The 12799-nt window shown below is 35.1% G+C and overlaps 2 protein-coding genes across 2 annotated transcripts; one reads left to right on the plus strand and one right to left on the minus strand.

Annotated features, from left to right (window-relative positions):
- Nucleotides 1–2060: 2060 nt before the first annotated feature.
- Nucleotides 2061–2960, minus strand: LOC113236355 (myosin-7-like; the record flags this gene model as incomplete). The annotated part of the gene is made up of 1 exon (XM_026472387.1): nt 2061–2960. A coding segment is annotated over exon 1 (900 nt), but the record flags the coding sequence as incomplete, so codon positions are not given.
- A 9418-nt stretch (nt 2961–12378) lies between these two features.
- Nucleotides 12379–12764, plus strand: LOC113236356 (the record flags this gene model as incomplete). Its single annotated transcript, XM_026472388.1, has 1 exon — nt 12379–12764. A coding segment is annotated over exon 1 (386 nt), but the record flags the coding sequence as incomplete, so codon positions are not given.
- Nucleotides 12765–12799: the final 35 nt, after the last annotated feature.

Below are 12799 nucleotides of genomic sequence, written 5' to 3' on the forward strand. Positions count from 1 at the left end.
AATAACCTTGCTGTATTTCATTAAATCGGGAAAAACACCTTCGTCAACGCACCTATTGAAAGCTACAGCTAACTGTGGGGAAATGAGATTAATAACTGAGTCTATAACTTTAGTTGATATGCCCCAGAGATCTTCAGTTTTTTTAACATGTATTGACTTAAAAGCTTTTATGATGTCTTGTGGATTAACATGACGAAAATTAAATAAACTGCCACAAACGTTAACATTTTCCTTTAGGAGATCAATAGCAAGTGAAGGGGAGGAATTTAATGATTTTGTAGTGTTCACAGCAATTTCCGAAAAGAACGATTCAAAAGCTTGGGCTACTTTATCTTTAGATTTTATAAGTTTGCTGTCTAATTCTAAAACTATATATCTATCGTGTAGTTTAACCCTGCCTGACTCTTTATTTATTATGCTCCAAGTAGTTTTAGATTTATTTATCAATTGTCTAATTTTGTCGCTGTGAAACTTAACCTTAGCAGCTACACAAACTTTTTTAAATATTTTCGAATAAATTCTAACATATTCTATAAAATTGGAATTATTATTATAAGTTTTCATAGCATATAGCTCATACAAACGAGACCTACTCTTATGAATACCTACTGTTGCCCAGTCGTTGAATTTAGTCTCTCTATGGAAAGTTAATGTTTTCGATTTAAATATATTGTCAAATTCATTTTTAATTAAACCAAATATCGTGTTATATAAAGTATTTGGATCCTCCGGTATATGGGATAGGGAATTTAAACTATTGCCGATATTATTTTGAAATCTAATTATTCGTTCTGTGGTAATCGATCTGCAGAGAAATTGGTCTACCTTCTTGCTCATTTTACAATTAAAAGAAGCCAATTGGCCACTATGGTCGGATCTTAAGCAATTAATTATTGATTTAGACACTGCGTCTGTGTTACAAAAGATGTTATCAATACAAGTAGAAGAGGAGGCAGTAATGCGAGTTGGTTCTAAAAAAAGATTAATCAAGTTAAAACTTTGAAATAAATTAATGAGTCTTACAGAAGTAGAACAGTTTTCCAACAGGTTTACATTGAAATCTCCACATATTACTACGTTTTTTTTGGTTGGAAAAATCCGCTTTAAACTGTCTTCCATAATTAATTCAAACTCGTTAAAATTAGCAGAGGGGGGCCTGTATACACATAAGACGACAAACTGATCCAATTCCACACATGAAATCTCAATAGTTCTAGTGATATCCTTACGCTCTTTAAATTTTAAGTTACGCTTAATAATAATCATGGATCCGCCTCTACTTAAGCTCTTTCTTATGAACGAACTGACTATTACATAATTTTCTATATTGTTAATGGCTTCGTAATCTTTCAGCCAGTGTTCTGTAACACAAAACACGTCAACGGAAATATCGTGCAAAAAAAGACTTATTTCTAATGTTTTGCCAGAAAAGCCTTGAATATTTTGATGTACTACATGGAAACGATTAGACTTTTCTGTTGTCGTGTTTTTCAGTTTAAATTATGGTTAGTAAAAAGTATACGATTGCTACTTAAAGTAGGAGCATTGTCGTGGGACTGTGTTATATCTTCTATAACAGCGTCCTTAATATTAAAAGATAGCAAACTAGCTATATGTCTTAGATACCTTAGGGGTAAAAGTAAATTATCCTCAAAAAGTTTGAAGTTCCTTACGAACTTATTAATGTCAAAACAAAATATAACGTCACTATGACGGCAAGTCAAATTATGAATATGCGAATTTATGTTATATATATACTTATTACGAGCGATGCCTAGGTTAGAGCAGTAAGGGAATGCACTTAGTATGAATTTACACCCACACTTCTCATGAATTCTCAAGAACACGTCAATGCTACTATTTACTTCTTTTTTACTAATGTTAGTACTATAACCTAATATAAGAATCACTGTTGTATATTTATCAAAGTTGCAATCACTTAACAGTGTAATAATTTGACTAAAAGTAGCTCCTGGATAGCAATAGTTGACTACCCTTTGTTTTAAGTGGTTACTAAGGTGGTGGCCTAGTCCTACGCCTATTTTATCAGAAAAAACTACCGTTCTTCTGGATGGCCTGGTCGGAGTTCTAATAGTCTTGGTTGACCGTTGACTGTGTCGAACTTCAACAGTTGTAGTGGAGCAGACACGTTTTCCTGCAGCAACGCTGGCATACGATGCACGTGTTGGTTGCGTTGATGATGTGGGTGGTGGGGACGGAGTCTGATTTGTTTCTACTGGACCATTTGTTTCACTAAGCTCATCGTGAAGAAGGACTTGAGTAAGTTCTCTATACTCAGTACCCAGCTTTAAAAGCTCATTAGTTGCAGCTGAAAGTTCTTCTAGTTGTTTCTGCGTAGAAAGTAGGTCTTTAGTTCGCGATTGAAGATCTAACTCTAGATCTTTCACTTGTTCGGCCATCTTCACCTTGTCCTTGTGTAAATTTAATTTTTCTGATTTTAGTTTCTTAAGAGTTTTCGATTTCTTTCTTATCAGGTTGGTTAATTTGGAAAATCTTGGGTCTTGCGATTTAGTGCTGCATAATTTACTGTTGCATACATTCCTGTCTCCCAGAGCTAGTTCATCACGGAGTGACAAGGTCGTTAGGTGGTCGTAACTTCCGCTTTGTTCGTGTAATGATGCAACTTCAGCATTTGATTCCTTTACCTGTCTTTCAAGAAACCTGATACGGTCTAAGGCATCTTCGTGTTCCTGGTGATTTTCTCGGAAGCTCTCTATAATTAATTCCTTTCGTTTGCACTCTTTTTCTAATTCTTCACAAAATCGTCGAATTTCATCAAATTTCCCTTTTAATGTCATTCGTGAAGTCTTGAGCGCCTGCATTTCCATTTCATATACATCGCGTTCTTCAAGAAGCCTATCTGTCAGTGCCCTCAGTTCATTGAGCTCAGCTTCCATCTTCTTGCTCTTTTCTTCAGACAACATTCTCCTGGTCATCATGTTGTACTGGATATCGCGTCACTGGAATGTATCAAATGGAATGTAAGCGCACAGAATGTACTTAAAAAAAATATGTAAATTATGTACACAGGCCTCTTCCAAATACGAAGTTCCCACTAGCACAGTGAGCTATTGTCTATTTCTAATCCTTAATCTATCAGATAACTGAAATGAACCAGGGTTGTCTGGTCTATTCTACCTAAAACATACCAATCTCACTCACAAAACTTATGCACGGAAAGAATATTAATAAAATTACTCAAAATGTATAAATATATACGAGGTATTGTTAATAAAAATTATATATTATGTAATAGTTAAAGGTCTCAGGCGTGCACTTTATGTATGTATGTCTGTATAATACAAGCAAATACATCAAAGTCTACTTCAAATGTATTGAAGTAAATTGAGACCCGCCTGCAAATACACGACAGTTATTGTAGTGTTAATGTGTTAATCGATAGCTACTTATATACGTAACGGTAATCAACTAAAGCTAAAAACTGTCTGTACTAAATTTTCTGTGTAATAAAAATAATGCAAATAACTAAATAAAAGTGTTTTAATGGCATGTATGAATGTACGTTGTCTCCGAGATTTGTTTGACAAAAGTCAAGCAAAAGGAGTCAAGTTCAGTGTTGCGTTGTATGTATGTAATTTATAATATGTGTTATGTTATGGGACTTACGTAAAAGGACAAAATAATAATAATAGTATAATTTTTTTTTTAAATAATAGCAATAATAAAATAATAATAATGAAAAAAGAAAAAAAAACGAAAAAGATACTCCCCAGAAAACCCTTCAGCGTCTGAGATGCGAACCGCGGGCGGTGAAATCTGAATCCGGCCGCTATCCCGCTAAACCAATGCGCACACAAGTTGTACCGGCGAAATTATGGTACAGTTTTGTATTCAGCTGTTATCTATTCAATGTTGCGACGAAGTGGGTAATAGCAAGACACTTTTTTAACGAACGGTAGCAACGACGCAAGGAGTCTCCTTTTTAAAAAACACTTTTTTTTATTTGTTTTGATTAATTTCACAACACTCACTGATTTTGCAGGAATATATCACGAAATTTTATTCTTTATTACTAAAATTTAAAGTCATACACAAGTTTAACAGTCGTACAGAGAAAATTTTGTAGCCGATATTTACGCTCTAAAATTCCTTAAAGTACTAGGTATTTCACGATGATAATAGTTTTCCTGGCGAATTGAACAACTATGAACACTTATATAAATATTAAGAACTGGAAAACTTATAGTAGCTATTTTTTTTAAATAAATTAACACAGAGCGATGTTCGTTAGGCGAATGCAGCGCCCTCCTCTCGAGTTCGCGCGAACTAGACATTGTGTTTCCACTACAGAGTATAAATACCCTATGAAGGCAGTTATACGGTTCAATATTACATCAATAAATATTTTAATTCTCGCCCCGCCCATCCTTGTCAATGCAGACTATTTCCACCGAAGATGCGCTAGGAGAGAATCGCTCGTCTCGTCTCGCCTCGCCGGTGGAAAAACACCTTTATAGTTCAGGATCGGTGATGAATCATTGTTAACTTACGCAGAATAGTATGTTTCCTTCTTTGCATGGAAAGGAGGAAATCCTCATGGATGCCATAGGTCCGGACCGAATGGTCCGGACGGCCCAAGTTCACTGGGATACGAACCCCGTAATCTACAAACTGAAACCTCATCCCCTGTTACCTACTGCTAGTTAGCTGCCTGCAGCTTGAATTTGCTTGATATTTTCTATCTTAATTAATAGAATATTTTTTACTGCAAAAGCGTGCGGTTAGAGCAATTTAAAATCTAGACCCCAAAGTGTCTTTGAGAGAGAAGTTTAAAGAAATTAACATTTTTACTTCAGTGTCACTAAACATTTATGAAAATTTAATTTGAAGAAGAAGAAGAAGAAGAAAAAGAAAGAAAATTTTATTCAGTACCATTCAATTTAAATTGTGCTTACAAAATAAAAAATAAATTAAAACTAAAATTAAAGATACTGAACGGTCACCACTCAGCATGGACCGTGGCTGAGAACAGCCACGGCGCTGGCATTATGTGGCGTCTATGGAGTCTCAGGCGCACCAAACAAACACCACACACGAGACACTGACATTTTTATATACGCAATTAAATACACACAATTAACAAATAGTGTGTTAAATAATAAAATGAGAGATGCTTACCCAAATTTATATATCCTATTCATAATTTATTACATATTCATAATTTATTAATATAATTATTATGTAAGTAAATATCATGAATTTTTAATTTAAATGTCATTAGATTCAAGACGACTCAGTTTGTTACTACGATAACTGATCTAAAAAAGAAACTACATATTTTGCTAACTACAAAGCGGGAGCAAAAAATGTAAAGGAGTAAGGCCACATAATATAAATACAAACATAGACAAACATACACACATATACACAAATATAATATATATACATATACATGCACATATGTATGTACAAATATAATATCCAATTTATATAAAGAAGAATAATATTTTTTTATGAAATGTAGTGCTAAACCATAAGTTTATTGGCTATACCTAACTTCAATACGAGGAACGAAAATGAAAAATGTTATTGACAATGTCAAAAAACTTCAAAAAGTCACAAATTCATTTACGGGGTATACGGTTTTTTATTAAGGTTCCGTTGATACCTATTTACGAGATTTAAAACTATAGTGAAACAAAAACTTCACGCATGACAAAAATCCGTGGTAGTTTCCTGATAAGCACTTCCAGGTAGTCTTGATCTTACGATATTTGAAATAAATATTGTAAATGATAAATGTTTATTAACAAAGTATAATCTAAATTTTCTTGCTCATTCTTCTCAAGGGAATCTGCCTTATGAATGAGGGACGGTTTCCAGTGTAATTTGCGTAATTATAAAGTAAAGTTATTTGAGTATATGAGTCGTATTTTTTATATTAAAAGTATGAAATACACATGTATATTGAATAAACGAATTAATAAATGAAATATTCTTTATTACACATTAACATTACAATGACAACACAGAACAGTAAATATCACAGAGTAAACCAATGTAAATGTATTACACTTCGTTGAACTAAACAAATATATTCAGAGTTAAAGTACATTATACATATTTTGTTAGTGACTTGTCGGAAATCTGGTTTTAAAAAAAAAATTCAACATCACTGCAACATATAATTAAAAAAGCAAAATATGTCCTTGCAACACCGTCTTGGTTTGTGCAAAGAGTGATTTTTGTGAACTATTTCAGATGGTCAACATAAAAAATTGTTTCTAAATATCTTAGGTACCTACAGCTAGGGCTAATAAACTACGTGCTGTCTTTATTAAATTATAAAATACGTTCTAACAACTATGTATATAAAATAAGATTGCAAAATATTTTCATTTGATATGTTTTGCAAGTATAAAAAACCTAAATCCTCCTCATTTATTTAAAATATAATCATTACTGCTGACCGGACACCACGAACATATTTTAAATATCGACTGTAAAATATTATTACTATCAGATATTTGAAAAAACAATTGCGAAATACATTTTATGTAGTAATTGAAATAGATCATAGACCATAGATCTAACACGGGTGTCGCTTATGGCGATAAAAAGCTGAAAAAATAAAACAATAAACTAGTCTGTAACAAACACTTAGAGTTTGTAAGGTATGCTGGATCATTCTGAAGCTCAAGTGGTAAAGCGGTGGCTCTAGTTTGACGTACAGATGCTGGTTCGAGTCCTTTCAAACTGAATTATTTTTTCCTGGTGTTCGATTTTTGTATTAATAATTATAAGAAACTAGTGGAGTAAGTTCACAAAAAAAAATATTATTGTGGTAGTAAACATTATGAAATTTAATAAATTTAGCAGCACAGCTCCCTGTGAAAAACGTCGCGACCTTCACAAGAGTTTTTCACTTTCACTGCCACATTACCTATTTCTGCCGTCAAGCAGTAATGTGAGCATTACTGCGTTTCGGTTTTCGAGAGCTAGGGTGCTGGTGAAGTTGGGACTTATCATATGTCTCAGGGTGAAGGGCGCGGTGGCAATACCCTTCAGATCTTTGCGATTTAACTCTGAGCGACATTGCAACTGTTATGGGCAGGCGTGTCGGTTACCGCTAGGCTCACGACTCATTCGTCCCGTTATTTGATATTATATAAACCAAAGCAAGCCAACAACATTGTGCATTTAATAATTAAAGAAACGGGAAAAATTAATAACTAATAACGTCATTAAGATATAGGTAGGGTCCCAAAAGCACTTGAAGCGTTCCCCTTGTTTCGCCACGCTAATAAGGTCAGGTAAGGTGGCTGTCAGCTTCTGGGTCTCACATTTAGTTAATTACCAGATTCTGTAATTAAATTTCAAGGTTGTTACAACTCTTATCCCTCTACTCTATGCCCATTTAAATTAAATATAACCCAACGGGTAAATATGTTACAACCTTTAGAATTCTAGCCTTCTTTCACACAGTTATTACTCGACCCACTCATTTCCACGTTCCTTCATACGTCCTCATTATTTAACTTCAAGCTTTCGCTCCAAAATTTATTAAAATGCGGGAGTAATTTTTTTAAAACGTGCACGCGTAAACGTTACGTTACGAACCGCTTGTGCAATTAAGATTTCCACTTATGTTTACCAGAGATTTATATTTTTCATTTAATTTTATTTACTAAAGTAACAAGATGACATATAAAAAAAAACCTATGTAATTTTGTGTACAAAAATAAAACATAATAAAACTTATTCAAACGGTTACATTTTTGTTATCAAACTGGCAAATAGATATTCGACCAGTGTGGGAACCGCGAATCATCAAAATTATTATAGTTTTCAAAGTCATAGACATAAAATTCAATCTTAAAGTTTCGGCACCGGTGAAGTGGTCATTGGGATTGATAAAGCAATGAATAACCTATTGTAAAACTTTAACACTCGTATACCAAATGATCATAACTTTATTACTTTTTAAATCCACGTATTAAGCAAACAGTTGAATAAAAAATAGAGTACATTTTATAGCACTGTGTGCCTAAAAGTTATTTTGAACAGTATAACAAAATGTCAGAAATCTTAGAAATAATGGGTTGATTCATTTTTGTAACATTACTTTTATAGTCGCCCATTTTTTGTTATTTACTTTTAAGCTGATGGTCTTGTTCCAAAGATCAATAAATAAAAAAAACAGTTCCGATGCCGTCAATCATAAACCACCGAAAATGAGGCTTAATGTCTTTAAAATATAATGGATTAAAGACTTGACGTATGTCTAAAAAGATCACCAAGCCTTGGTAGCGGTATGATTTTAAACAAATGCCATTTAGCAATGTAACGCAATTTAGCGGAAAGAATTAAAAAAACAACGGTCACTTGTAAAGTTATGTGTAATCAAAACCATACGAAGTTTCAAAATGGCCACCGTACTGATATAACACTTTCCCGCGAAAAAGTGTCAGAAATGGAACAATTGAAGAAGACAAATTTTACTACATAACCTTAGTTCATCGGCGGTACGAAAATTAGTCATTTTAGATGAAAAGCTGTTTATGAATGACTTTTAAATCGCCGGTCACACCCTTTGAACGTAGTAACAGCTACAATGCTAGCGAGATCCCTAAATATACCCAATTGCTCTGGGTACCTATACATATTCAATCCAAAGGAAGTAGAGCTAGTTTGCGGTAAAAAAAGGTTACGGTATTTATATCTAACTATGCGGTTACGCGGTTGATACCCAGCAGAGAACCTACGATTAAAACAGCTGAAGGATTAGTCCATTAGACTCGCCTAAAGTCAAATTTAGTGCCGCTCAGAGCTTTAAATGGCAAAGATCTAAGGGGCACTGCCATTGCGCCCGTCACCCTGAGACATAACTGGACAAGTCTATTGTGCCTCTAATTTCACCAGCACCCTTACCCTTCAAAACCGGAACACAGTAATGTTGATTATCGACAGAGATAGGTTAGGTGGCAGCATTTCCCTGGACGAACTCTATCACAAGGAGCTCTACTATTACTATATATCTTAAATTATTTAATATGTGAGAAGACAATAAACGTTTTACCTATCAATATAGTCAAATGTGATACTGACGAGTGAAGCAAATTAAAACAGCTTCCGTAGATAGCAACAGCGATCAAAGCGACCACTTTGTAACTTGTCGGCATGCAAACTCCTAAAAACCTGTCTTGATTAAAACCGAAACTTTCAAGAATAGTAATTAGTTTCCTTTGGAAATATTTTCATAACTGGGAATAACTTGAGCTAACTTCGGGGATTCGGCTTCGTTACAGTGCTAAACGTAACTTTGAGTAACAAAAATCGCGAAATCCAAAATTCAAATATTGTATGCATGTTTTTCCAAATACAATTTCGTATAAAAATATGCTGTGTGCTCTTTCTATTATTTACCCGCTCACGCGATATATGCTGCCGTAGACGCATACCACACCTAGAGGTGCCAGTGTTGATTTTATACCGATTTATCGGATATCGAAGTTATAACAGGTAAAATAACTAATATTAATTGCTATTTCGGTAACTACTCTAGCAAACCATAAAGTTTTTAATGCCTGGGTCTGTAATTTAAAAAAATAAACAACTTCAAAAATACGTCACGACAATCGTGTGTGTTATTGTTTGAGCTGGTGATTTCGGTGTTTATTTATTGAAAACATACCGTAAGTAGCGTTTTTTAAGTTTACCCTGAATATAAATGTTTATAAACTATACTTTAAGGAGTAATTTCATGGTAAATATTAGAACCACTCAAACGGAATATTATCATATTTATCCAAGTACACCAAAAATTTCATTAGTGCTTTTTAAGTGCAGGATTTGCGGTGTATTACTGCATTTTATTTGAGATGTTTTTGTTTGTAGTAAGGAGGGTATTTATTTAGCAATGCAGAATAATAATTTTTATTTATAAAAACTTGTATTTAAACTGAATGCTTTTCTAATTTGGGAAACCAAATAGCCGCCATTTTGCGGTAGGAAGAGCGCATCGCGTGAGCGGATACACTAATCACCTTACCATAATAGTTGCAGTACCACTCAGTGCTTCAAAATACAAAGATCTGTGGGGCATTGCCACTGCGCCCATCGCCCTGAGACATAAGTTGACAAGTTTCATGTACCTGTAATTTCTCCCTTCATAACCGGAACTTGGCGTCATAAATACGCAAGGTGGAAGTACTTCCCTGGATGAACTCTTTCACAAGAAGCTCTAGAGTGCGTTAATATCTGTTCGATACAAATATTCTAAATGTGAAAGTGCTTTTATCAAACGAAAGTCGTAAAAAACAACTACATGAAACAAATTATGTATACGTGAAATTTTATAACTTTGCTATTTAAGAACAAAAAGTTATCGACTAATTTCATAACCAGTAGACCAATTTGAAAAGTTGTCTCTTTTGCTGATGGAGCTAAGTTGTCCAGGTACAATGTAATGACGTATGCATTATACGCGCTAAATAAGTACACAAATAAACAGACAGCATTAAAATAACTAGTTGTTGCAATTAAATAATATGTTGGCGTGTAGGTTTGCGAGGCTCACTGACGGTGTTAACATTACGGTACTCTAGGCGTACTGTCAACTATTCACACACATGCAGCCTATGGACCAACTACGCCCAAAAAGCTCTCAGCGCCCTGCGATTTCTCAATAGTAATATATTAAGGATGCAGTTATAGCTGCCACGGTTCTATTGTACGTCGGTAATGATTACCAACGCTCATGTCGATGGTTTGAAGCTATTATGCAATAAAGTCAGTACAGAGTACTAAAAAACCGACCTCAAAAGTCATTCATCACCTAGTTTGCCAATTGCCTTACTTAGAGGTGGAACATTTTCTTCAAACTTAAATAGGACCACTACTGAAGTACCCTCTTTACAACAAAAAATCATAAAAATCGGTTCACAAATGCGTGGAGTTATCGCGTAACATACATACAAAAAAAACACACAGTCGTATTGAGAACGTCCTCCTTTTTTGAAGTCCGTTAAAAACAACCTCCTGTAACTGTCATTGCATTCGGGATCCAGGGTTCTTTTCGAGCATTAGGAATGAATGTCCGAATCAAATTTTTCGGCTTGATTTCATTTCAAATATTATTACTTAATATTTGCGTATACTTGGCTACAGTGTGGCTTTATCTTATGGGTAAACAGCAGAAACCCTCACAAATTGTTTAGATAACCAAATAATGTCCAAGCATCAGTTGTCAACATTGATGAAATTACAAATTTCCGATCATTGTTCAACAAAGAAAAAGTGGTTAGCCTCACTTTGTTATATATAATATGTATATTAGAAATGAGTACTTTGTCAAAAAAACATGGCCTATTCCCACATTGCGATAGACACGCTAAAACAATGTTTGGTTAAATTTAGGGTTAATGTAGGGGACATTACCACCCCGTCAACTTTAAAATTAAATTTCACTCACTCCCATTCCTCATCAATAGCTAAAAAGTTATAATAAAATATCAGTACATACAAAAACAGTAATGAATGAGAAAAATCATGATATTAAAATGCTTCTATTCGTTACAAGAGTTCATCAAATAGAACTTAATTAGAAATGAAGAGCAACAGAAGATAATTAATAACATGAATACGTAAAATTAATTAATAACGAGAATGATAATGTAATTTGAACGTTTAATTTAACTTTGTTTTTTATATTACATATGAATTACGTATGTTTCGTTTTGAACAATTACATACATACATACATACAAATACTTCACGCCTTTTTCCCATAGGGGTTGGCAGATACAATAGATTTTCACTTGCTACGGTTCTGACACACATTTTTCAACACGCATTAGTGCTTTCATACACGCGGTAACCTATCACAAACTCGAATTTTGTTCTAATATTCATTACACCGAAAACCGAATTATAACGAAACCGTTGTTCTTTCAGGATATGTTGGATGTTTATCGCAAAGACACGATAGGTTCGGTTAGGTTAGGTTAAGCTAGGCCATTGCTTCCGCTGCTTTGAGCTTGGGCATTTCAAAGATAGATGCACTGCAGAAGTAGACCGTAGCGATCAATGCTATCGTTGCGGTCAGCCTGGCCATAAAGCGAAACAGTGTTCTGCTGCACCACACTGTACGTTGTGTGCAGCCGTAAAAAAACCCGCAGGGCACAGGGTGGGTAGCAAATCCTGTGCTGACCCCCGCTCTAAGAAGAAGAGTCCAAAAACTGCAGCTGGAACTGCGGTGGAACTAGTTCAGTTACCAACCAACTACCAGGTCAGGGCCGAGGAGGTGACTATGGAACTCTCATAATTGCGACCCGCCACTTTTTACAAGGAAATATCAACCACTACGCCAGAGCCCAAGACCTCTTGCTCCAAACTATGGCGGAATGGTTGATACAAGTGGCCGTGATTGCCGAGCCATACTTTGTCCCGCCCAGAGATAACTGGGCAAGCGACAAGGAAGACACGGTAACCATAATTTCTCAAACTTCCGCTGGCTCCCCGCCCCTCGAAAACGTAGCGAGGGGTAATGGATGCGTTGCGGCAGCATTGGGAGAGATTGTTGTGGTGGGAGTGTATTTCTCTCCTAATAAACCTTTATCAGAGTTTGAGAGGTTTCTAGTAGAGTTAGGGAACATGATTGGGCAATGTCACCCTCACCCTGTACTCGTTCTCGGGGATCTTAACGCCAAATCCCTGGCGTGGGGGTCCTCAGTAACTGATGCGCGTGACGAGGAACTTGAAGAATGGGTGTTGGCCACAGGGCTTGTTATCCTCAACAGAGGAACTACCAATACAT

This window comes from Hyposmocoma kahamanoa, unplaced genomic scaffold, assembly GCF_003589595.1.
Source record: "Hyposmocoma kahamanoa isolate Upper Pololo Valley unplaced genomic scaffold, ASM358959v1 91033, whole genome shotgun sequence".
Classification (NCBI taxonomy): Eukaryota; Metazoa; Arthropoda; class Insecta; order Lepidoptera; family Cosmopterigidae; genus Hyposmocoma; species Hyposmocoma kahamanoa.